The sequence below is a fragment of the Tympanuchus pallidicinctus genome, unplaced genomic scaffold (genome assembly GCF_026119805.1).
Source record: "Tympanuchus pallidicinctus isolate F22 unplaced genomic scaffold, pur_lepc_1.0 scaffold3, whole genome shotgun sequence".
In the NCBI taxonomy this organism is placed as follows: domain Eukaryota; kingdom Metazoa; phylum Chordata; class Aves; order Galliformes; family Phasianidae; genus Tympanuchus; species Tympanuchus pallidicinctus.
This window is the reverse complement of record NW_026294747.1, coordinates 8,127,569-8,152,271: the sequence shown is the minus strand read 5'-3', so window position 1 is coordinate 8,152,271 and position 24,703 is coordinate 8,127,569. Positions and strand designations below refer to the sequence as shown.

General features: G+C 40.6%; 1 protein-coding gene and 1 non-coding gene across 2 annotated transcripts; both read right to left on the bottom strand.

The window, feature by feature from the left end:
• Positions 1–4,088: 4,088 nt before the first annotated feature.
• EIF4G2 (eukaryotic translation initiation factor 4 gamma 2) lies at positions 4,089–17,318 on the bottom strand. The gene is made up of 25 exons (XM_052695654.1): positions 16,908–17,318; positions 16,573–16,793; positions 16,364–16,472; positions 15,811–16,229; positions 15,373–15,483; positions 15,108–15,173; positions 14,570–14,695; positions 14,070–14,172; positions 13,283–13,414; positions 13,117–13,183; positions 12,860–13,011; positions 12,351–12,461; positions 11,961–12,044; positions 11,769–11,867; positions 11,381–11,522; positions 11,126–11,286; positions 10,521–10,634; positions 9,565–9,690; positions 9,199–9,303; positions 8,905–9,120; positions 8,338–8,596; positions 7,966–8,170; positions 7,352–7,563; positions 7,098–7,219; positions 4,089–6,886 (listed from the first exon to the last, which is right to left on the bottom strand). Exons 1-25 carry the CDS (start codon positions 17,316–17,318, stop codon positions 6,821–6,823), a joined length of 3,939 nt encoding a protein of 1,312 aa, XP_052551614.1. The 3' UTR covers positions 4,089–6,820.
• Positions 10,320–10,479, bottom strand: LOC128087451 (small nucleolar RNA SNORD97). The gene has a single exon (XR_008209864.1). It is a non-coding gene; the product is annotated as a small nucleolar RNA SNORD97 (small nucleolar RNA).
• Positions 17,319–24,703: the final 7,385 nt, after the last annotated feature.

Sequence of the window (24,703 nt, the reverse complement as noted above, 5' to 3'; positions counted from 1 at the left end):
CTGATAGAGATGGCAATTTTGATCAACATGTGTAATGCACTTACAAATGTTCTAACTATGGGATACATATGCAAAACACAACAATCAATACCCTCAGCAGCATTCAACTGCACCAGGCACCTGGAGGTCAGAGGAAGGCAGGCACCTGCTAAGCTTCTTCCCTTTCGCGTGGGTGCTGCTTTGGGCAGCAAAGGGTGCTGTAGTCTCTGGTAATCAGAGACAAGATCAATCCACTTAATCTTAGGCCATTTAAAAACTTAATTGGTGGTTTATCAGTTAGCAACAGTAATTTAACAACTAAATTGCTACCATATAATTATATATTAACCTATGCAATTCTGAGAAGAATGTGTTTGTCATCTCAGCTTATGGGATCACAGCCATGATGTCAAGTGGAAAAGAATTACTCTGAAAGTGAGTTAAAGTTACACAAAATAACCATGACAAAGTCAACCAAGAGGAGACCAGATGTGTAGAGCATGAAAAGCATAAGCTATAATTCGAGCTGAGAAAAGCAAGGGAGGAAAATTCTAGATATAAAGTAAGATTCTTATTAACAATTACTGATACGTATCTATTGGTTCTTCTATCAACTGCCAAGATTTTTTTTACCTTAGCACTGCCTATCTCCAAGAAATTGCTTTCTGTTAACAGTTTTCCCTGAGGATTTATTTGGGTATCAAACTTCTGTCTGTATTGAGTATCACCAGCTTACCTCATCTTCATTCTTCTTCTACCTGGCACTTTCTCCAAACCCCACCTGCAAGGATCATAAAAACAAACTGCCTTTGGTACTTTTAAGTTTGTAGCCCTTGTGGTTGCAGGGAAATATTTGTTAATGTTGAAGCATATTTCCCCACCAATTTAAAACTGGAAAAGCAACTAAAAACTGACTGATTTCTACTGTAGCTCAAGATCTCTAGTCCAAACATTATTGGTGTATAGTTTTATGGATGTATGTTACGTTTTCGATGAACACGTGTATAGGATGATTTATGGGGAAGCATTTATTTATTATTTATCTGTTCTGAATTTCAAAATAATTATCCTTTGGCTCTAAAAGAGAACTGTGTCACAGACAGTGCTGCAGCAACTCAAGAGCGTGAGCAGGATGAAAGGTGAAGGGAAGGCAGAAACACTTAATTTGAATGCAGAAAAGGGGAAAGAATGTGAGTTATATATATAAAAATGAGTGTTTGTAAGAAATTCCTGAAGTCTCAAAAGAAGAAAAAATCAGGCAAAATCAATGTGTATGTAATGGTTACTAATTAGATAAAACTTGCATTTGAAAGGAGACACTTTAAAATACTGATTTTAGAGGCCCTGGTAGACAGTATGGCCAAGATTTTCTCTACATTTATTGCTATTTTTTCTTGTACTTTCTGCATTGTATCTTCTTTCTTACAAGTCACCTATCTTCCTTTTAGAAGCTGATTAATGAGTTACTATACTAATTCGTGTAGAGAAAATCCCCATGTTGATTTCCAAGTTAATTTTCCATCTATAACAGTTAATAAATATGTAAATGTGTATTTCTAGAACTCTGTCAAAGGAGGAGCTGGTTTCACCATCCTGGTTTGAAGCTGTTTAGGTGTATATTTTTTCCACACTAAGTTACTATGTTTCATTTCATCCTATCAGAAAGCAGCAGGTATACATTAAAAAAACCTCAGCCTTGAGGAGCTGAGGCACTCCTTAACGCTGATACTTTTGATTATGCTAAATGCTTCCCACAAGCACACTGGTGCCCTATTTTTTACTTTGCTGTGGAGATCGACTGATCTAAAGCAGCAGCTGTGAACTGACTTTCCAGACCTGTATTTGTATGATGCCGTCATAGTGCTGAATCTCAATGGCACCATGCTAATGGCAATCTGCAAAGCTCATTTCCTCAGAACTAAATTCCTAACCCCAAAACGTATGAGGCTTTGAGGATATAACCTGACTAATCTATTGAAAAGATGTTAAAAGATTAAAGGCATTTTCAAGTATCTGAATAGACCACAGGTTCATAAGGAGACAGAGGACAGCACTAGCCTGGGCTAACAGCACCTCTGATGCAGCCAGCTCTACCTGCAGTGTGATTTACTTCTGTTCTGAATTTTTCACTACGCTGGCACAATTGCAATCATGGTTCGAGAAAGGCCGGTAGCCCAGTATGCTCAAGTGACACATCTTTACGTGCATTTCCAAAGTCTGAAGCAGCATCATTCCTTATTTTTAACTCTAATGCTCTGAATAACTTGACCTTCATTTCCTAAATCTCATGCTGTCCTACCAGAAAGGAATAGAAAAGCATCTATGAACTCCTTATCCCCCACATACTTCATATAATCAATTAAAGGTCACTTCTCCCTCCATGGTCTCGCTTCGCACAGCTTAGATAACACAGTTCTGAGAATACTTCACACATCAGTTATTTCAGGCTTTTCACTGCTAACCTAAACAAAAGCTGAACAGATTTATGCCTGAAGTATTTAAAGATAAAACCCGCTGTCAGATAGTTACTTTCCTCACTCCAACCATTTATTTGTGCCAAATAAAGCTGTTGTCATGGCTGCTTAATCAACTTATTAAAAATAACATTTTGCTAGTTTCCAGCTACCAGATGTATGGACCCTGTTAAAGCCAATAATGGACACAAGTTTTATAACACGAATCCAGATGAGCCCGTATCACTTTAACAGCTCCACATTAGAAGTCTCAGCTGCACATGGGTATTCCTGTTTTGCTTTTGAGGATACAGCATATAAAGATCTGCCTGTAAGCAGATTTTGCCCCGTTGAACTGAAACCACATCTGTCTGCAGAAAACAACTCGTGGGTTTTGGCCAATACAATTTGAAATAAGAAGCAGCAACAATAAAATCGTAAGAAGTGTGGTAATTTCTGGGAAAGGAGGGAAAAAGTAGGACAGTACTGCTGTTCATCAACATCCATACTAACAACCTCCACCTGATCTGCCCTTCACATTTGTATTAGGAACACCTTATGCCACATTCCACTTGTGTTACTATGTTCCATAAAGAACAAACTAACACATTTCTGTTTGCCACACTTAAGGCATTGTGAGCATTTCAAAAAAGAAACAAAACAAAACCCAACCTATAGCAAGCAACAGGTAACAAGTTTGTCCAGGTACATTTAAGAGTAAGCTGGATCAGCTATCTGATCTAAATCAGATGAAAGCATAAAGGTATGAACTAATTTGAACCAGCTGTAACTGCAGCTATGAGCGTATGTTACAACATTAGCTAAAACTCATGTTCTGGATGCAGGCTAAGAATTCACAGGAACTATTAACTGCTGAAATTACCTAATTGTTGTTTGGATTTACTCACTGCTCTGCACGAACCTGCAAATCCAAGTAGCAATCATGGAGAAATTTGTCTGCTGAAAGCTGCTTTGTCACATGCTAGCATTTTGTTTGTGCCCAACCTCACCCCTACCAGCCCAGGCTTCTTGCCATTTTCCTCAAGGGAAAAAACAAAAAAACAACAGATAAGCAACCAACAATGGCTGTTCAGTCATAAAGATTTCTTCTCTATTGGAAGTTTCTATTAAACACTTTCCTTGAATATCCAACTCCAATGCAAATGGCTGCCAAGGTAGACTGCAACTTGACAAAGAAACCTTCTATTCTTAAATATCAGACTGACTCATTTACATGGCCATACTTCTCATGGCTTTGCTGAAAAGTAAACTGTGCAACTGATAAATTGAACTGAAGCTTCCTGAATGGTAGCAGCAACTTAGTTCACTATTTCAGAAGGCAAACTTTGTGACCAAACTGTTTCATGTGCACTTTTTCCAATCTTCCTGTTACGTTAAATTATCAAAATTGATACTAAAAGTCACTACAATTGATTAGTTACTGGTTTAATCAAGTCCATGACTTTACTAGTTTAAAATGGAGTATGCTCTATTTACATTTAAAACACAACTCAAATCACTCAAACAACAGCCCAACTCTACACCCACCCCTTTAACCAGACTGACTGCACTGAGCAGTCAGGTAAGTGAAATGAGTAGGTTAAGAACAAGATGCTCTTTTCCCTGTTTTATAGAAAGAAAGTTTCAATGAGCCACTGCAATGTCAAGAGCCTTTTTTATACCAGTTTCAAGAGGCCGGATACGCGCATACTAACTGCATGCGCAAGTCTTATGGCGGCAATAACTTCTGCATTTAATGGCATTTCTGAGGCGTATAAGCATTTGGAAATATGGAATATAGTTGGTAGGCGTAGTTCTTAACAGTTCACTCTCACTAACAGAACTTAGAGTAGCAGAAGTGACTTTACCTGATCTAGCTAGTTACAGAAAGGAAAAAAAAGCAAAGCAGCAAAGCCTTCATGCACAAATATATATGATGGTAGCGATTAGAGTGAAGACTGGGCAAGAATACAAGGCTTATTCATGCTACTCAACCTACAGCTGCCAGTTTAACCTCCTCCAAAAAACTGGTTAGTTAGTTGGCAGTCTGGTTCTTTTTTGATCAGGAATTGTTTTACTTGCACCTCTTCTTATAATTGCTCTTCTTTGTCTCACCGCTATGGTAACGCAATTGAAAACCACCAGTTAGAACTGTGCTTTTGTGACTGGCAGCTTCACAGCACTTGAAGGAATTGCATTGGGTATTCAAGGAAACTACATGTGAACTTTAAGAAACAGTATTGTAGGGGAACACATCACCAAACTGATCAGCTGAAATGACTGTTTAGACATGAAATAACAAAAGATGGCAGTTTTTGTTTGACTGCTGAACCTTACTATGTAGGATGCAAACACTCGTGGAGCACTTATCTGATAACAAAAAGCAAAGTTGAACACTGCAGCTCCTTAAGCACCAACTATATTCCTCTATGACGAAACGCAGAATGGCTTTAATTTATGGAAACTGTGACTGGAAGAATGCATTTGGAGGGCCCATGATGGAACTACCACCACCCTCAGAAGCTGCAACTACAGCAACAGAAGCAGCCACTTCCCCCACCTCAAGCTGCTTTAACACACCTTCTTCTTCTCTTACTTGAGCTAGGAATCCACAAGTTACTGCTAGCTGCACCACTATACTGAAATACAGACAGGAAGTGGTACGGGTAGTCAAAATACTTGCTAGCAATTCAGTTTTAACACCCCTTTCCTAACAGAGGTGATCTGGATAACCACAATAAATGCAGTGATGCACTGGGTGACACACTGCATTCTACCATGCCCTCAAGCAAGTTACTGACCCAACTTTAGAAATCCAATGAAAAAGTCGTGTCAAAGTACACTGCTTTCAACTGCAGGTCAGGAAGCCTGCCCGAGATAACAGAGCACCAGCAATGCAAGAACCACACCCATTTAACTAGTCATAGCCTTTTAACACACTTAAATGCAAACTACTCTTCTCTCAAAGTAAATTTTATCAGGATCTCAAATCTTTTTTCTTTTGCAACATTTTCATCTACCATGTGAAAGACACAGTCTGAAGCACTTCCAGCACTAGCAAAAACAAGACTCCATCAAGAAAACTTTTGCTACTACAAACATCACCTCTGTAAGCTAGCAAAAAAAACAACAAAAAACAAAAAACCACGAAAACCAAAAAAAAACCACCACTGATGAAAAAATTTCACTCGGAAGGAAGTTTTAGAAAGCAAAGTATTTTGAGCATTTAATAGATGACATTTTAAGCTGACATGTTGTTGTTTCTGATTTCATTACTTGAGAAACAGTGGATTAGTCAGTGCCACTTCATTAAAAATATGGGAACTTGAGAGAAAGCACCAAGCATCAGAAGAAAAAAGGCAGATTACTCACTGAATCACAAGGCAAGGTCACACCTATTCCTTCAGCAGGTATCTGTTAATTATCCTCCTGACATAGCAAATCAGTGCCTGCTCTGACCTGTGATCTTACTGAGAATTCATGAACAAATTGAGACAGACCTTCTATAAAAAGAATCCTAAGATGTTTCCACAGTCTAAGTAAACTCCTACTGATGTTCTATTCAGAAAGTAAACTACTTGTCAGTCAAAGCCCTTCTGCTGGGACACATTCAAAAACAAGTCAAGTATCACAATGTTTATTGATAGATACAAGTATATAAAATCAGGGCATGAACATGTTTTGATAAGTTAAGTAGACTTACTTTCAATACTATAATAGAGGGACCAATTCAAATTTCTCACCATGTCATGTTTCACACCCACAAAAACCTCTTCCAAAGGGCATTAAATCATCTGTCCAGCTGATCAGTTTTTGTGCAAGTAAACTGTTTCTTTAAAAAAAAAAAAAAGACTTGTGCACTTGCCCAGGCTCAAGGATATTAAAACCTAGCACATAAAGCCCATGACTAGAGGTAGAAATACAGGCAATATACTATTACGGCAACAACCATCGATTACAGTTAAGGATTCTCCGTAACAACCAAATGGATAATCAAATATTGCAACAACTCAAGTATTACACTGAGCAAAGTGCGTTTCTACAGTATTCAGTGTTGCTATTCAGTTTTCTAACTTAAAAACAGCCTATGTTAACTGGCAGCAAAGAAGACCCTTGCAACAGACTGCTTCTGCTCGAGAACTTATGATGTAATTATTGCATGCTGCTAATACACTGTTATCTAAACATTAAAGATACTCTAAAATATTTTTATTGTAGACTATTAAGACATACTACAAAAACCTTTTGCAGAAGATATCCTACTGACACACATCTGCATTAAATATTGTGAAACATTACAGCGGAATGAATTTTCGCAGTGGTTAGGTCAAATGCAGTTACATCATAGCAACAGTATGTTTGCACAATTTAAGGCTTTGGCTGGTTCTTTAGTCAGCTTCTTCTTCAGATTCTTCTTCTTCAGCAGTTTCCAGCCAGGTTAGCCACTGGTTTACCTGCAGTTACATAAAACTGGTTTAATCAACAGGAATTATTTACCCACATCTGCAGAACACTTTTTCCCAAACCCGTTCCAAGTGTTTTCGCTGTACTCTACACTCATTTCATCTCCCCTCATTCCTCCCTAGTGGATAACTCCTTATGTTTCTCCAAGTAATACCTTCTCTGCTGGAGCATGACAAGAGACAGAGCCATTATCAAGTTTACCTGGAATAAAGCTTTGCCTTTTCCTGGAAACTCTTGAGTAATATCTTCTTTCCATGCCAAAAAGGCTTCTTCTTCAATGATCTCCATATCATAGAAATGAACAAAGAAGCGCAGTAACATGCCTTTGAAAGGAAGCACACAATTAAAACTCTTAGCTTCATAAGCTTCCAAACAGGTTATCTGACTGAAGAGATACAGTGAACCTCAAATTCATACACAAGCAAGTTGAGGTTGGGGTAAGATTACACACATACCTTTTGGAAAGTTACTGTTGTAGCAGTGCACCTGGAGCGCATATAAAGCACTCACTTGCAGATCAACATGGTCATGGAGGAACTTCTGCATTACTGGCTTGAAGGAAAGAAGCAGTTGTTTTTCCTGCTCTAGTTGCTCTTTTGATGGAGCAGACGAAGAATCTGATTCGTCACTAGGTGGGTTTACTTCACTTGAAATATACTGCAAGAAACTGGACCAAAGACAGAAAGGTTAGTTCTGTGAACTCCAAGTCACAACAACGAGATTTTATGGTCTACAATTATTGAGCTGTCTGCTCACTAATTTAAGCACACGTTAAGGTGCATGTGTTATACTTTACCGTCCACTACAAAATCCTACTTATGCAAGTTAAGGCTCTGAAACATTCTTTGAACAGAGCTATTAGTTCTATGTTTCTCATCCCGAAACAAAACACAACTGATGCAAACAGATTCTAGACACTGAAAGAGAGCAAGTCCAGCTAAAACAACTTTCATCCCTACCTTAGCATCTACCATCTTATGCAAAGGTACATGCCAGTCTCCACATAGTTAAGTATCTACTGGTTGCTTGACAAGGCACGTGCCTGAATCACCACAAGAAACCACCTTACCTGGTCATCAATATATTCACAAATCCTTTATCTACATGAAGCTTGGGTGAAATGTTATCTTTAATCCATTTATAGATGGCTTGTGGGGATGGATCCGATTTTATTTGCTTTAGCAGTTCCTTCTCCAGTTTCAGAAGTGGGAATAAGAAGCTAAGCCCTTTCCCTTCTAAGATCTCCAGCATGCGGTCCTTGTTCTGATCAATTTCTGAAAAGCAAGGAAGACACACTTAAGAGCTGGTACTCACTGATACCTATTAGAAGTCGTGATCCTTAGTGAAGTAACTATATTAACTGAAGTAACTATGTTAACTGGTACAAAACACACAAAAACCATCTCATGTACTAATATGAAATATCCAAACAGACTCTTACCTGGTAACATCTTCTGCATATTCACTTTGCTTTGTTGGAACAATTCTGTTAGCCATTCACGATCTTGCAACTTAGCTAACTGCTGAAGGCAAAGCAGGAACAGAGGGAAATGGGTGCCACTTTCCAGTGGTTGAGCCAGTTCGGAAATGCTCACCAGTTCTGAAATAATGGCACGGGCTGCAAACTGTGCTAAGTAGGATTTCACCAATGGGATGTCCACCTCCAGTTTGGGGCACTGGTCCAATACATTCAGGAATGCCTACAAAACAGCAATAAGAGGAGACACTGAGATTTAGTTCTTGCGTACAGTAATGCAGTCACTAAATAAAAGTTTTTTTTTGTTTGTTTTTTGTTTTTTTTTTTTTTAAATCTCCCACTGAATCACTTGCCTAGAGCTTTCCTGCCACCAAAACATCCCAAACCTACATTTCTTCCCTCATCACTTACTACATTCTCTCACAAGTGTGTACTTCTACCTCCTCACATCAACAAGACAAAATAAGATTTGCTGTCTGTATCCAAACTAGACATCAACAGCCAAGCACAAGGAACATCAGACTGCAGTACCTGCATGAAGTTGTCACTTGTGGCTATTCCCTCCTGTTTGAGTAAGCTGATCAAAGTACTTGCTTTCTCTTTGTCTTCATCTGATCGATCGAGGGACTGACTGATTACTTTGCTCAGCATCTCAGGAATGAAGTGTTTTGGAGCTCTCATTTCTCTCACAGCGTTGACAGCATCATTAGCATTGCCATTATTCAGATAATCAGTCACAACAGCTTCCTAGCGAAAGACAGTGGATGGTTAAACTTACATTTTTAGAAGCATTTTTAAAGAAGCGCTGCAATATAATTAACGTACCGTTTGTTTAAGTAGCTCTTCTTTAGAAGGAGGTGGCTTCTTGGTGGTCTTTGCAGGCTTTTCTTGTATAAGTGGTGGATTTGTTTTAAGACCAAGTTGAGGAGGCTAAAAGACAGTACCAGAAGTTACTCCTGTGAAGTACATCTACCTACAGTGTTGTTTCTAAACTTTCATCAACTTCCAGTATTTACTAAGCAGGATAAAGTCAAATTACATCCTCAGATATGCTTTAATATCTTCTGCTATGTGCTACAAAAAAAAAAAACTTTCCCTCTCTTATTAGAAACAGGCTGAAGTCCCACATGCAAGAATTCAGTATAGTCAAAGAAAACTTGGTCAACAGCACACAGTAACTTTGATATTTACCTGTCCCAAAGGTGGCGTCTGAGTGCGTGGTGGTTGAGCACTGGGAGGAATCATAGTTATCTGGGGCTGAAGCTTTGGCACTTGGTTTTTATTCATTAGAAAAGCCTGAGCAGGTCTCAGGCTTATCTGTAAATAATCAGAAAAACCTCAAACTATTTCAATTACTTTGACCACAATTACACAGAAATGGACTTGCACCAACCCATCCCACATAAACTTTAATTTTCAGTTCCTACAGTGTAAAAAGTCAGATTAAGTCACTCTGGTATTGCAAAAAAATGCAATACCCAAAAGCATGCCCCCAAAAGCATGACTCAATAAATCACAGCTTGCTGAAAGTTACTGGTTTTCAGTAACATTGTACCAAGATCTGGAATTGCTCCTTTCAGATGCAGTATGTTAAGAGACCTAAGAAGATACTTAGCATGCTTGCAGACAGGATTTCCAACTATGATGAAACTTCACCAACTGCTCAGAAGGACACTTTTTTTTTTTTCCTCTAAATAATACTGCAGCTTACTTTGTGCTTGACACTTTGCCTAACACCTAGTTCAGGAAGAAAAAAAAAAATAATAGCCTGGTCCAGCACTTCTAGATTCTTTGAGTATTCTTCTAGGGCTTCTAGATTTTTTGAGTACTAGGATCTTCTAGAGTTTCCATTAAAACGTGCTGTTATCAATATGATGCACGGAACTGATGTCAGAGTAGTGCTCTTGGGGATGTGTGGGAAGGGAAGGAAGGAACATCACAAGAAATTGCCCTCATATCTCAGTCTTGCTCACAGGACGCTGGATACCCTAGGGAAAGTGAGGAATAAGGTGAAAGAGGAAGGGGCAAAGTAGGAGGAGGAAGAAAGTAGGAAGAGATCCAGCATAAGTCCTCATAATAACGCGTCTTGCTATAATCACTGGGCAATATTGAGTACAGGCTTTAAGTAATGTAGGCATGTAATATACCTCATCTGCATTAAGCTGTCCTTTCTTAGAAAACCGAGGTGGCATATCCTTCGACTGTCCTTGTTGCTGGGATAAGAGTCCCTGATTCTGGTTATGGTAGAGCTGGCTTTGCCCCTATTTCAGAAAGGGAGATATAGAGAAAGTGCAGATGATGGAGTGGCGTACATCATATGGTAAGTAGTACCAGAGGGACCAGAGGAAAAAAGATTCTATTTGTGAGGAAGGGAAAAAGAAGGAGCGGGGTGGTGGGAGAGCAGCACCTATTCCTAAAAACAAACAAACAAAACCAAACAAAAAAAAAAACAACCAAACAAAAACCCAAACCAGGCCTATCTTTCAAATAAAAAAAATGCACCATTCTGACCCACCAAAGCCACATGCACCTTTCCCTGCAGTAAAAACAAAACAAACAAACAAAAAAAACAAGTGTATTCCTTATCTTTTCCATCATTTTAAGAGACTATTTAGAAAGCCTTTTGCCAACCGAGCATGAGCTCTAATCAGAATCAAACCTGAGAAAGCCTTCCAACACAAATACACTATAATCCATAACATATGCATCTGTAGAAGAGCTTCTAACCATGCTCAAGCCATCTTTTCCTTACCTGACTTTTCAGAAAAGATTTGCCTAGTTCTCCAAACTGGGGTTGAGCAGAAGGCATGAGGTGACCCCCATGGCCATTGAAAAGTTGGTTTGAACGATGGCGTCCCATAGTGGGTGAAAATCTATCCTGAATAACTCCTGGACCAGTACCAATTCCACTACCTACATTATCAGAAAACAGAAGGCAATATGTTATCTCATTGTATTTAACACAGTACAGCTGCATCATCCCATCAGCCTCACAGTTTCAGCATACCTGGCATTTGTCCAAACATATCAGCAAGCCCTCCGAGTGGGTCCCTGTCAAGTTTCATCCTGGGTGGCATAAAGGGTCCCTCCAGAAAGAAGTCGCTTCTCATCACTTGAGACATAGGAGCAGGAATAAAAACTCCTAGATCCTTTAAAAGAGGAATTACCACTCTGGTTATTTTATAATAATGGTCCTTAATCAAGTTTTTAAACTACTAAGGTTTTTAAACTACAAGTCTACATGCTTTCAACTTTCAACCCTCATCAACACCTTACTGCCACACTATCAGATAGGCTTATACATACAGAAGATGAGTTTTGTGACTAAACAGTGTAAGGATTCCCTTCAGCATTTAATCAGAAGAGAAGCACACGACTTAATATCAAATACTTACTTTTACCGCATCTTGACGGATTTGATTGATAGTCTTTGGTCCATTGTCAAGAAAAGCTTTGCGAGGAACCCAGTTGTGTTCTCTCAACTCCACAGTATCCTTGGAACATAAATAAGGAAGGAGTGAAGTCAACTTTGAGGGGGGGAGGAGGGGAACAAAACAAAACAGTAGTAGAGTATTTCAGTACCGTACCTGCAGCAGGAAACGAATCCTTGCTGGCAATTCCTTACTTGACATCAAGGAGCGCATACGGGCAAAGTACTGATCCATTAAGGACTGAGAGAACAAAAGTGATGATACAAATCAGTATCAACGTGTGTTTAAGAAGCATTTAGAAAATGACATTCTCACTTATAGGACTAGTAATAACTGCCTCTTCTGGGAAGACCTTGAAAGCCACCTGAAAGACTGCCTCCTTCCACTATCAAGAGCTTTTATTACGAGCAACAGTCGGCACTCTTTGCTCCAGGCAATATTAGATTTTGTTTTGTTCTTTAGAGTAGAAGCACAGAATGGCTGAAGTTTCAGAGTTTTAGGCATGGATTTTAAGCTACTTTTAAAGATCACAGCAGATGCACATACCTTGGCTTTTGCATGGTCTAATCTAGGTCCCACTGTCCTCATTATCTGACAGAGGCACTCCAAATCCTCCCCCATATCTTTGAGTTGGATTCTCTTCTTCTTTTCCAAAAGCTGAAATATTAGAAGCAGAATAGTTCTTTCAGCATAAGAAAGATAATTTCTAACAACAGTGTACAGCACGACATGCAGAAATGTATCACATTATTAATAACTGCTAACTGAAGCACTTATTACTCATTTAAGCTCTTGCTATGTATGTACTTTGAGCTATCTGTGGTAATTGCATCTAGGCCAGACTACATCTTTACTTTGAGACAATTCCCACAGCTTTAAATGAAACCAGTTTTCCTTTTTGATCAGACCACACAACTGTTCATTTGAAACAGTGATATTTCTACTTGACAGGAAACATTTTTACAGTCAAAACTCCTAAAACTTCATGAACACTTTTTTTTTTTAGTTTAGAAATACTTGTTCGTTCTTAGCCCACACCTAATCCATATACTCACTGTTTTGATGCACTTATGAAGGATAGATTCATGAATAAGGTCAAGCTTGCCAAGTTCTCCAATGAATTTGATGTTCCCCAGCATCTTGATCTTGGCAATGGCTCTCTGTTCCTCCTCCTCAGGGAGGAGGGGACCATCATGCTTATCATAGACTGAAAAACAAAAAACCCTGTTAAACGTGGCTGTGGGAATAAAAAAAAAGTAGTAAATTCTGTATTAAATTGTGTATTGAAATTTAATTAAATTTCAAAACTTACTATCAACATTTCTGGTTCTGTTTTCAAATTCATCTTGAAGTTTAGATATTAGGAGGCGTCTGAATGTCTACAAAAAAAAAAAAAAAAAAAAAAAGGAAGTTGTTACAAATTCAACACATAACTGCACACATTACCAAAATTTACCATTCTGCAGTGAAATACTCACTGTGCTTTGCTTCTGTCCTGGATGACTCTCTGCAGATGGGCCATCAAAATTGGGTGCATCTTCTGCCAGTCGCAGACATAGTTGAGCATACAGTGAGCTATACTTGGGCTCTTCAAGGGCTTTGTCTACGATCTAAAACGAGTTATTTTCAGTAAGATAGCTTGTGGTAGGATGCATATGTATTAAGAAACACAAGACTACCATTCTATGTGATTTAGAACATCTATTCCTTGCCACTACATGAAATAAAATCCACTATTACTGTTTGTTTAACACATGGTGCTTAATACTGATGCAAAACAGATACTACGCTACCCAAAAAGCTTCCATAATTCCAAACTAATCAAAGGGACAAATCTGAATTTCCTCATCAGAACACCAAAGCCCATTTCAGATTTAAGAACCATCTGTTTGGTTGCATCTAGTATACCAAAGACTACCTGTGGTAGTTCTTCCCAGACAGTAAAGGCTTGTGGAGCAGTGGGACGCGAAGAAGTAGGTGTAGGGAGGTGTGGGACAGAATGAACACTGGTAACTAACATCTCAAATTTAATTTTACAGGGTTAAATCTACTCTCTCTCCAGCACATCCCTTTCATACAAAAAAGGACGACACTCCTTTACGCCAGGGTTAGTAATAAACACCAGATAAACCACATTACTTCTTTCTCCGATCAGTAACAACCAACCTTTTTATACTTACGATGCAAAGAAGTAGTAGATTAAAAATGAACAAGAAATCCTCCCCCCCTCCAACAAAAACAACCCACAAACCACCACCAGCTTACCAGCAGTATGACCCCTTTAAGGATGAGCTTAGACTCTACACCCACATTGAGGAGCTCAAGGCATAGCTTGTCGAACTTTTCAGGAGTAAGCTTATTTAGTATGCTAAAGAGGAACAAGCAAAACAAAAAATTCAGATTACAAAGCTTGTTGAGTAATTTTAGATTTAAGTTTACCTTTACTAGTTAGTCTTTAAGGCAGAAAATGAAAATCCAACTTTCAAGTCAGATCAGATTTTTATTTATTATGTAACTTTTAGAATGGAAAGCCTGACTACCAGTATTAACTCTTTCAGAAAGCTTGCTTCTCAGCAAGTTGGCTTCTTTGCCACAGCAAACGCTTGCTGTATGCCTCATTTGTTTCTGCCTCATTCTTTCTAAACAAACCTCCTCACCACCCTAAGGAACCCAAGAACTATGCGTATCTTCCTCTTCTGCAGGCTCATTTAATCAAAATATTGCTAAACATAATAACATGGAAAAGCACCTTCTCGAAAACTTACCCTCTTACTTTCCTGAAGATTGCATCATGTCGTTCTTTGTCGTTTGCGGAGTCGTCATCTCGTCTAGTGCTTCGTGAAGGAATCCATTTCTGAGCGTTTTGCCCTGGGGTTTTCCCCAGGAACTCGCTGTAGAATTTTGAAAAACAATTTCAAGAACCGTCTTTCCAGCATTATTTTACACAAACTAATACTATGTTTAATTTTGCTGGAAGCATATGCTTATCCTACCAGCATGACAGTACCTGCAAATAGTCATTAAACAATTTTAAAATCAAGTAAGACCACTCTCAACACTAAAACCCTTCCTCTAAACCTTTTACATGAAAAGCACAAAAGTGCTCTGTCCTCCTCACATGACACGAGGCACAATTCTAATACGTTATATACTACCCTGCCACAGATAATGGACATTAACACATCACAAACTCTGTAATACTTTTTGTATAAATTTGAAGGTAGACTACTTCCAACTCTATTCACCATCACACATCCCATACCTTTGAAGTAAGATGCTAATCCAAGGAATATGATGACATACCTGTTGCTGGCAGTCTTGGGATAGTGCTGAGGTGCACCCCTACCACCTCCTCCGCCTGAAGAAGCACTGTTAAAACACAATCACGTAGTTTGCCTGAATTCAAAACACCGTTATTTTTAGTGACACTTTGGCATTACTGGAGTGACTTGAGAAACTAGTAACTCGGGAACTAGTATTACTAGTACCTTGGGAAAACATTATTAATTCCCCCCAAAAAGGACTGGTACACTGCCACACGTTCAGTCAACCAAACCAGCACCAGTACCTGAAACGAGAAGCACCCCCTTCTGCAATCGCACTCTCCACTTTGGCGGCTTGACAACGAAGAATCTTCAAAAGAATAAAATTAAATTGACGGGGTGGGGAAAAACAAAACCTAGAAAGACAAATCGAGCATTCATATTATAGGTGTTTTTACTAGCAACCATCGTATCTCGCAACACCTCCCACCCCAGGAAGCCTAGTCCCGTCACCGCAGCCACATTTCCAGCAGTGCTGTGACAAGAATCACAGACGGTGAGAAAGCAAATGCTTCAACAAGGGCTCCAAGATCACCCAAAATAGCAAAAAGGCCATCTTCCGCGTCTAAATCCACACGGCCAATAAAGCTACTGAAAAGGAAAAAAACCGCTGCTCTCTACCTCAAGTATAATCTGAAAGACAATCGGGAAAATAGTCCCTAACAGAAAGATGATGCACTTACTTAGGGATCAAAGCAAGAGCACGTGAAAAATAAGGCAGTGTACCGCAGATCGGGCGAGGCAGCGCAGCACGAGGCCGCACACCCGTTCCCGTACTGTCCGCACCGCCATCCCGGCCCGGCGGGCGGAGCGCGGGCCGCCAACATGGCCGCCGCCGCCGAACAAAAGGGCTGCGGGGGCGGCGCGGCGCGAGGGCGCCCCCCGGCGGAGGCGGACGCCGCCCTGCCGCATGGAGCCGCGCTCCGGCCGCGCCGCCCTTCCCCCACCGCGCCGGGCGCCGCCCGCTTCTAGGCTGAGGCGCCGCCAGGGCCCGGCCGGCTCTTTGTTCTCCGGCACGGACGGGAAAACGGAGAGCGGCCGGCTTCTCCTGCACGTCTGCCCCCGGCCCGGCCCAGCAACGGCTCCTCGGAGCCAGCTCGCTCTCCCACGAGAAGCGGAGAAAAAAAATTAAACGGAAAAAAAGCAGAAATAGCAAAGAAATCCACGCAGAAGCCGCGAATCTGCCTCCGTGCTCCCTCCTCCAGCCCCAGGAGGACCAACAACTCTCCGCCCCACCCCAGCACCGCACACCCACAGGAGCAGCCCCAGCCCCGCCGGCTCCACGCCATCGGCCGCTCCTCGCTCCAACGGTGCCGAGCTACGAACCGGCGCCGCCCGCTCCAGCCTCCAGCGGAAAAGCGGCTCTGATCTCAAAACGGATCCGCTCGGCTTCTTTACTCCACCCGGCGGCGTCCGCCCAGCGCCTCCGCTTCTCCGCTCAGTACCCGCGGTGCAGGCAGCGAGAGCCGCCACCGGCTCCGGCCGCCATTTTGTGCGAGAGAAAGCGAGACGAAGCCGACGAGAAAATGGCGGCCACTCGGCCAGCCGCCATTTTACGCGGCGGCTGCAGCGGTATCCGCTCCGTTCCAGGCCCCAACCGCTCTCCCGCCACACCCGAATTGCTCACCTTCCCTAAGGCCTTGTCCGCTTCCCCGGGTCCCGGCGTCTACCAAGGGCAGGGGAAGAGGCAAGAGAAGGGGAGGGAGGGGAAGGGAGCCGGGGACCGGGGCTGGGGAGGGGAAGGGGGGAGCGCGCGGGGCAGGGCGAGTCTCCGAGTCACCACTGCAGAAGCAGCAACCGCCCAACGCTGCCCTCCGCCACCTCCATAGAGAGCCGACTCGCCGCCGCGTCTAGCGCGCACCGAGGCAGCCCCACTAACTTTATTACGTTCACGCAACCTACCCCACCTCCCGCCAGCCGCCTCCAATCGCCGCGAAGGTCTCCGCCTGCCTGACCAATCACAATGCAGGAAGGAGGAGGGCTTAACGTCCAAGTGGGAGGAGGAGGGAGGAAGTTCGGTTGAGCTGTGCCATCGCCGCAGTGCAGCACCCGTATTCGCAAAAGCAGTTACGCCGCAAGAGTGGCGGTGGTGCCTTAGAGAGAAGGAAAATATGCGCAAGTAGCGTACCTGCTTAATGGCGGCAGTTTGGCTGTCTGTCTTCTCTGCTGTTTGTTCCTGTGCTGCACCCATCACTGAAATCCCAGTTCTACAGCGTGAATTCTGTCACAGTCATAGAAGGGCTAGTTTTGTACACGTGTCCGTAAGCTTTTTGCTTTTCACAACCGTGCGTTTCCTTCACACAAACTGCATTTCAGATTCAGTGAGGCTGTGGTGAAACATCAGCAGACGGCTGTGGCCTGAGCTTGCAGTCAGATCCAAGAAGCAGACCTGCTATTTGAGCTCCAAAAGCCCGTCTGTGCAGATCTAATTTAGCTTTCTGGGCTTGGAAGCTGTCTGCATGTCTGTGCCTGCTTTTAGCTTTTAACTGACCTATGCATTGCAAGGCATCCTGCAGGCAGCCCCTGAACGACCAGCAGTCTCACACGTAACAAGCATTTTTACATATTTACTGTACTAAGCACGTAGTTGGTGGGGCTTTCTTGCTCCTTCCCAGTTAAATAAAACAAAGATGGCTCGGCTTTTAGCAGTAGGTGGAAGCTGGACTTACAGGGGACTTGCAAAGGCTTACCAGGAGGAGATTAGGCTTTAACCATCATAGCTACATTGTTGCTGAGGTAATAGATGCCTGCTAGCGGAGATTCAAAGTTCTTAAATGGGAAAGGGCAGAAAGCAAGGGCTGCAGAAGCCATACAACAAATCTCTGCAAATATCCAGGCGTACACCTTCCGCTTTCAGTTGGTATGACTCATGATTTAGATGACTGAGTGAAAGGGATACGTATAATAACACATGAACCACACAGACTGCATGTCCAAACATATGGTATTTCAGAACTTCCAGTTTCCCAGAGCCAGCCTCATTCCTACTGCTTTCAACACAAAGTGCCAGTACGTCCCAAGACAAATAAGGCCCAAAGGGTGCAGGACTTCTCACCTTATCTAGGATGAAATTTGTTCAAGATAGGGAAACTGATCTCATGCACATAAACATTAAGAGCAGTTTACTTAACAGATTATCTTAGGCAGAATCTTGACTAAGCTATCTGAAACTAAGTTTTCCATACAAAGAAGTTGTATAAGGTTGAACATAACGGTGAGTGGTACTTTCCATACTAGAACTTTTATATCATTACACTTTTCTACATTTAACAGAAGGCAGATGACTGCCAAAACTTGGACCTTGCATATGAGTCTTCAAGAACGGAACTGTTCAGAAATCCATTGAAACATATAATTCCATTTGAATTCTATATAGACAGCAAGGCATGATGTTATTCAAGTAAATATTTCTCAAAACAAAAAAGTAAAATAAAAATTACTGTAAATCTTAAAGACCAAAGTGAAAAGATTAAGTTTTCCATTGGCTGACAGAATATTCTTATGCAGTGTTTGTGGCATAACTATTCCAATGCTGCATTAGGGGAGAATACCACAACTAAAACTCATGGAGAATTTCTCTCTTAAAAAAGTAAAATAAAAAATTGGAACAGAAATCCAGCAAAGCAATAAAACAAAGTTTGTTGCATGCATATTGACAGACTAAAACGTGGTCCCTCTAAGGCATCACCTTTTTGTTTAAAGTACACTATAAAATATTTATTAGTATAATAGCTGAAAAAAAGCAGTCATGTGCTCAGTAAGGATAACAGCAAATAATCATTGTTTTCATAAACCTGATTTATTTATTTATTTATTTAGGCCTCATTCCTGTATTATATTTAGATCAGCAGAATATATGCTATCCCATAAGTCATGCTGGTTTTGGTGGGTTGGAACACAAGAAGTTTCTGTGCTTGGCTGCTCACAGTTTTCCCTCACATCTGTGTGCCAGCCTCCTTGACCAGCTGCACTAGCACAATTGATGAAAGCAATCAACTGTGGTACAGAGGAGAAAAAGTGCTTAGGAAATCCCTTCTATTTTATACATCTATCCTGCTTCTTACATTCCATAAACTGTTGTGGTAGGCATGACATTATTCTTGTCCGAGAATGTAACAGCCTAATTGCTCATACAGGAATTCAGTAAGAAAATTAACTTTCTTCTTCAGTTTATCATTTTTACTCTAAAAAAAAACAGTAAATGGAATTCTAAAGTTATCAGATATCACCTTTCACCTATCAGTCATTTCTGCACATTGCCTTCTTTTTTTTTTTTTTTTTTGTCTATATTTTTCCCGCTTTCTCACTACTGTTTTTCTCCAGCCCTTATCCTGAGCATCAGCACTGCTTTAGTTCAAAGGAAGTGTTCTACAGTGGGTACAGTGGTATTTCTGGGTTGGTCCCTGCCAGTCTGAACTTGCAGAATCACTGCCACTAGTTTTGTAGGAGAGAGGACTGGTCTTTAGCGCAGTGCTGTGAGGAACCTCTTGTGCTTAGACCCTGTGGTGCAGGAACAATTTGCTGCCACAGATACAGCATCTGCCTGAGAAGAAGAGGAATGTCCCTTGCTGTGCATATGGCATAGCTCAGAACAGGGAATGCCTGCTTCTTGTCTACCAAAACAACCCACACAATGTGGGAAAGCCACGTGGCAGTTCTGGGAGTTTTTCCTTACTACTGCAAAGCTGGAATTGCCATGATTTTTCCTCTGCAGTAGGTTGCACTGCAAAGATTACAGAGCTGAGCGCTGTTGGGTGGAGATTCCAGACGAAGCCCTGATGACAGGGTGCACCTCATCACTATATTAATGCTGCTGTACTGGTTGTGGATCTGGCTAGGCTGGGTTTTATGCAGAGTGCCCCATTAAGTAGTTCAGACATGTACATGACATTAACCAAATAGAGAATTACTTAGGAATAATTCACCAAAATAACATACTAGTTTACTTCATTCTAATGTCACCAACTTAATCACCTCCTTCTTCTTAGTTTCTAAGCAGCTTTTCTATCTGCGACTCTTGTTGTTTCCAAAGCCAGGTACGGCTCCTGACCCATAGCTGAAGCATCTAGCAACAACATTTAAATCAATTTTCCAGTGATGGAAGTTTGCCTCAAACATGACTGAACTGTAGAAAGGAGAGCAGGGAAAGCAAACAACAAATCTAGAAAACATGCTTGTATTTTTCTTTTAAACAGCTTAATTTTTTCCATTTCTGCTAAAGAGGAATGTTCTCAGTAGCAAAGAAATTTATATTGCATAGATGCAGTATTACAAGAAGTGCTTGCCTTGTGTTTTGGACAAATGCTCAAATATATCGATTAAGTGCTTAGTTCATACAGCATGGATGGTATGAAAGCATTTCAGAAAGCTTAGTGGTTGTTCTTTTTTATTTAAAGAGTATTTATTGGTATCAAACTTATCATCGTCAGCAGAGGTGACCTTTAAAGAGGCTGATGCTGACTGAGGCAAAGCTTTCTAACCCCTCTAAGCAGTGGAGGACTTCTAACTACCTGGAACGCCCATTCTCTGTTTCCCCTTTGAAAAATCCTTTGTAGTTACTTTATGAAATGCTAGTTCCTTATACCTCAATTCAGCACCCAGGATTTCCTGCTACCCAGAACCAGTCCTTCAGATTTTTAATCAGATATATTTTAAATGTTTCTACACAGCCTCTTCTTTAGGCCCTGAAGATTCACAACATTTATAACAATTCAACTGATAGTTGCAGTTTTAGAGGATTCTTATGATGGTTATTTATCAGAAACTTGTGAAGATATTTGAGGCGTCACTTTTATAGTTAGCCAGTGAAACTGCCTAGAATGCTCAGATTTCTGAGGCAGTGCTATTTCATCAGAGAACATTTACATAGGCAACTAAGGAAAGGGAGGCGATGCCCCTAACAGTCTAGCTTGCTTTCACAGTTCTATTTAGAAGAGTGAGTATTCTCAGCCAGTATAACTGTATTAATATGCAGTCATCATAATTTTCATATATATATCCAGAATTGTTTGGAAAACTTCCCACAAAAAATGACCATCTTCTCAGTGGGTCTAGTTCAGTGACTCATGTAAACTACAGATGTTTTACATTCTCTAGCCTTTTTAAATGACAGATTTGTTCATATTCATTAGGATCAGCTGACCAAGTGTGCCAAACGGCATTGTGCAATGCTCTGCTTCTGATATTGGCTAGCACCATATTTACAGTAAGGTAAGACAGCTTTAAAATGTACTGTTTTCATTATTTGCAAAGAAAGCTTCCCTATCTCCTACCCCTGCAATTAATGTTTAAATTACCTAGAAGCATATTTAACTGTTGTAAATTTTAGAGTTATTAGCATTCTTATGTCTAGCTGACATTAATTTCTAACTTTGACACCTTTTAGGTACCTCTAATATGATATTTCAGTGAATTCTGTGATTTAATTGTGCAGGGTGTAAGAAGCAATAATCCTTGTATCAGTTCTAAAATGTATTGGCTTGATCACTTTCTGGTATGTCTGCTTAAGTGGTTTTGTGGCAATCTTCTTCTATATGAAATACTTATCATAATCATGAACACGTAGTGGAGCTGAATACTAATTACTCTTCCAACTAACAGAGCTGGAAGAGCATCAAAGTGTCCCACTGCATTGTGTTACTCTTTTATTTATAGAAACATACTGCTTCTGAAAGCAGTAGCATGGATAGGAAAACACTGTTTTTTCTTAAAATGCAGCATTTGGTATTATCAAAATAATTTCATACTTCATTTTTCATTGCAGAAAATGCTGTGTCATGTTTTGTGTAGGGGTGTGTGGGTAGAAAGTGGGTAGAAACCTCATAGGATATGTATATATTTTTAGTTGCTTGTAGAGTAGGGCTTTTTTGGTTACAGTTAGCTAATGCTTGCCATTCTACTGGCAGAAGTGCGGCACGTCTTGCTGCAGCTTAAGGTACTGCTTACATACAAGAACAACTGTTAAATGGCTGCTGTTAATATGATGTACATTAATGACAAATAATGGTATTAATAATCTGGTAGGTTTTCTAGAAGGCCAAATCATCTTTTATTTGGGGGTCAAAATCCACCTGAGTTAAAAAAGAAGAGAAGGAAAAGCTACTTTGCATTTTTTGTCAGCAAGAATAATACAGTGAAATCAGTCACAAATATTTGCAAATCAGATTTAACCATTTAGAAGTCAGCAAAATCTTCTCTTCCCTCTCTACTTGTTCAAAAGGTTTGATACCTTTATGAGTGTTTTATTACAAAACTATATCTTTAAATAGGTGTAAGAAAATTAAACCCTTAGATTGTAGTAGCATTTTCACTGTTTGACATGTTTCTCTCTGTTACATTCAGTCTACTTACAGTATGTTCATAGAATCATAGAATGGGCTGAGTTGAAAAGGACCACAATGATCATCGAGTTTCAACCCCCCTGCTACATGCAGGGTCATCAACCACCAGACCAGGCTGCCCAGAGCCACATCCAGCCACATTGCTTTGCGTTTCTATGGTTTACTTATATACTGGCTTTCTTCATTCCTTAGCCCACTTAAAGCAAATACTCATTGAAATTATATTATTTTGCCCTATTTTGCTGAACTGCATAAAAGAGACTTTTTCCCCTTTGTATCCAAATTGTTGCTTATACCTAGATTGGAATGAGAGAGGGCAGAAGAGAGCCAAAAGCATGCATTATCAGAACAGGGCCTGAATCAGGCCAAAACGTGAAGACTTTCAGATACTAGGAGACAGATAGAGCTGGCTCTGAAGATAGCTTTTGTAGGAGTAGGCGTTTCTGTCCTCATGTGACACGAATTTATGCCATATAGCAATAATTAAGAAATAAAATGTTCAGTGTTTTCTGTAGATTGAAAGTACTTTCCTGGGGCAATCCAAGTCATTTCAACACCATAGGACAATTTTAGATTAACCAGCTTTGTAAATATAATGAATTTAGGAAATGAATGATAATGAACAAATGATATAAAGACCTCAGAAATGTATGTAAATAACACAATCCCATTTGCTCAAACTCTCTTGTGCAATTATGAGTCAAATTGGTAGGTTTGAAAACAGATGATTATGAAAACTTGGTTCTGAGCCAACATGGCCTTGCTACCTGGCAACAGTCTCACATTCAGCTGTGGGAATAGCAAGAGTTGCTATCTTACTGTGAATGGGGAGCAATCTCACGAGGGGTTGCAAGGTGAACAGAAGAGTAAGGTGATCTGCATATGTGCTTACTGTAACATGCTTATAATCACAAGAATCTCCAACTGGGAAATTGTTTCTGGACTTCCTTGATAAAAAATAATTTTTTGTTTTTTTGTTTGTTTGTTTCTTTTAAATTAAGAGCAAGAAAATACAAATAATCATAATTTCCTACTGGGTAGTTATTCTGGTTAACAAAAAAAATGGTTTAATGAAATAATTTAAATCCTACAAGGTTTTTGGATACACATGACATAAATCACAAGCTCAGAACTCAAGTCACATCAACGATGAATCCACGTTAACTTAAATGCCCACAGATCCTTGCTACTTTCAAATGTACACAGTTGGATTAATGAACTGAGATGATAGGTTGTATTACACCATTTTCTAGATATTAAGTTTCTAGGCAATTTCTAGTTTCAATATTGTTCAGAAATTGTGAGAGTTGAGTCTGCTAGGACTAAAATATCTAAGAGAGGGTCATAAACAGAACCATAGAATCACTGAGGATGGAAAAGACCTCCAAGACCATCTGATCCAACTGTCCACCTATCACCGATATTTCCCACTGAACCACATCCCTCAGTACAACATCTAAACGTTTCTTGAACGTCTCCAGGGTCAGTGACTCCACCACCTCCCTGGGCAGCCCATTCCAGCACCAACCACACTCTCGGAGAAGTATTTCCTAACATCCAACCTGATTCACCCCAGTGCAATTTGAGGCTGTTCCCTTGTCGTATTGCTAGTTGCATAGGAGAAGAGTCAAACTCCCACCTTACTACAGCCTCCCTTCAGGCAACTGTAGAATGTGATGAGGTCACCTCTGAACCTCCTCTTCTCCAAACTGAATCCCAGCTCTCTCAGCTGGTCCTCATAAGATTTGTGCTCCAGATCCCTCACAGCTTCACTGCCCTTCTCTAGACACACTCCAGGGCTTCAATATCTGTCTTGCAGTGAGGGGCCCAAAACTGAATGCAGTATTCAAGATGCAACTTTATCAGGACTGTGTTCAGGGGGATGATCACTTCCCTGCTCCTGCTGACAACTCTATTTCTGATACACAGGCCAGAATGCCATTGGCAGAGAATGGCCACTTGGGCACTCTGCTGGCTCTTCTTCAGCTCAACATCAACCAATACCCTCCCCCACACCCCCCCAAAAAACCACTCTTGAACTAATCCAAAGCTTTCATTCCATCTACTGACTCCTAGTGCTGTATTTTTAGCAAATGCAACTCTTTATGCCCTGAACAAGGGCAAAAAGACACAGTGTTAGTTGATGGGATGAATTTGATTCAGCATTTTTATCCATACTGTATACATTATTGACTTTCAATTGTCAAATGAAGTGGCTTCCAGAGAATTAGTGGAG

Bases quoted from the DNA above. Each gene is read 5' to 3' on its own strand.
- EIF4G2 (XM_052695654.1), bottom strand. From the start codon at position 17,318: ATGGGTGCAGCACAGGAACAAACAGCAGAGAAGACAGACAGCCAAACT. The intron at 12,045-12,350 runs GTATGTGCATCT...TTGTTCTCTCAG, and splicing joins TAGACCATGCAAAAGCCAAG to TCCTTAATGGATCAGTACTT. The intron at 8,597-8,904 runs GTACTGCAGTCT...GCTGTTTTGTAG, and splicing joins CAAGTGACAACTTCATGCAG to GCATTCCTGAATGTATTGGA.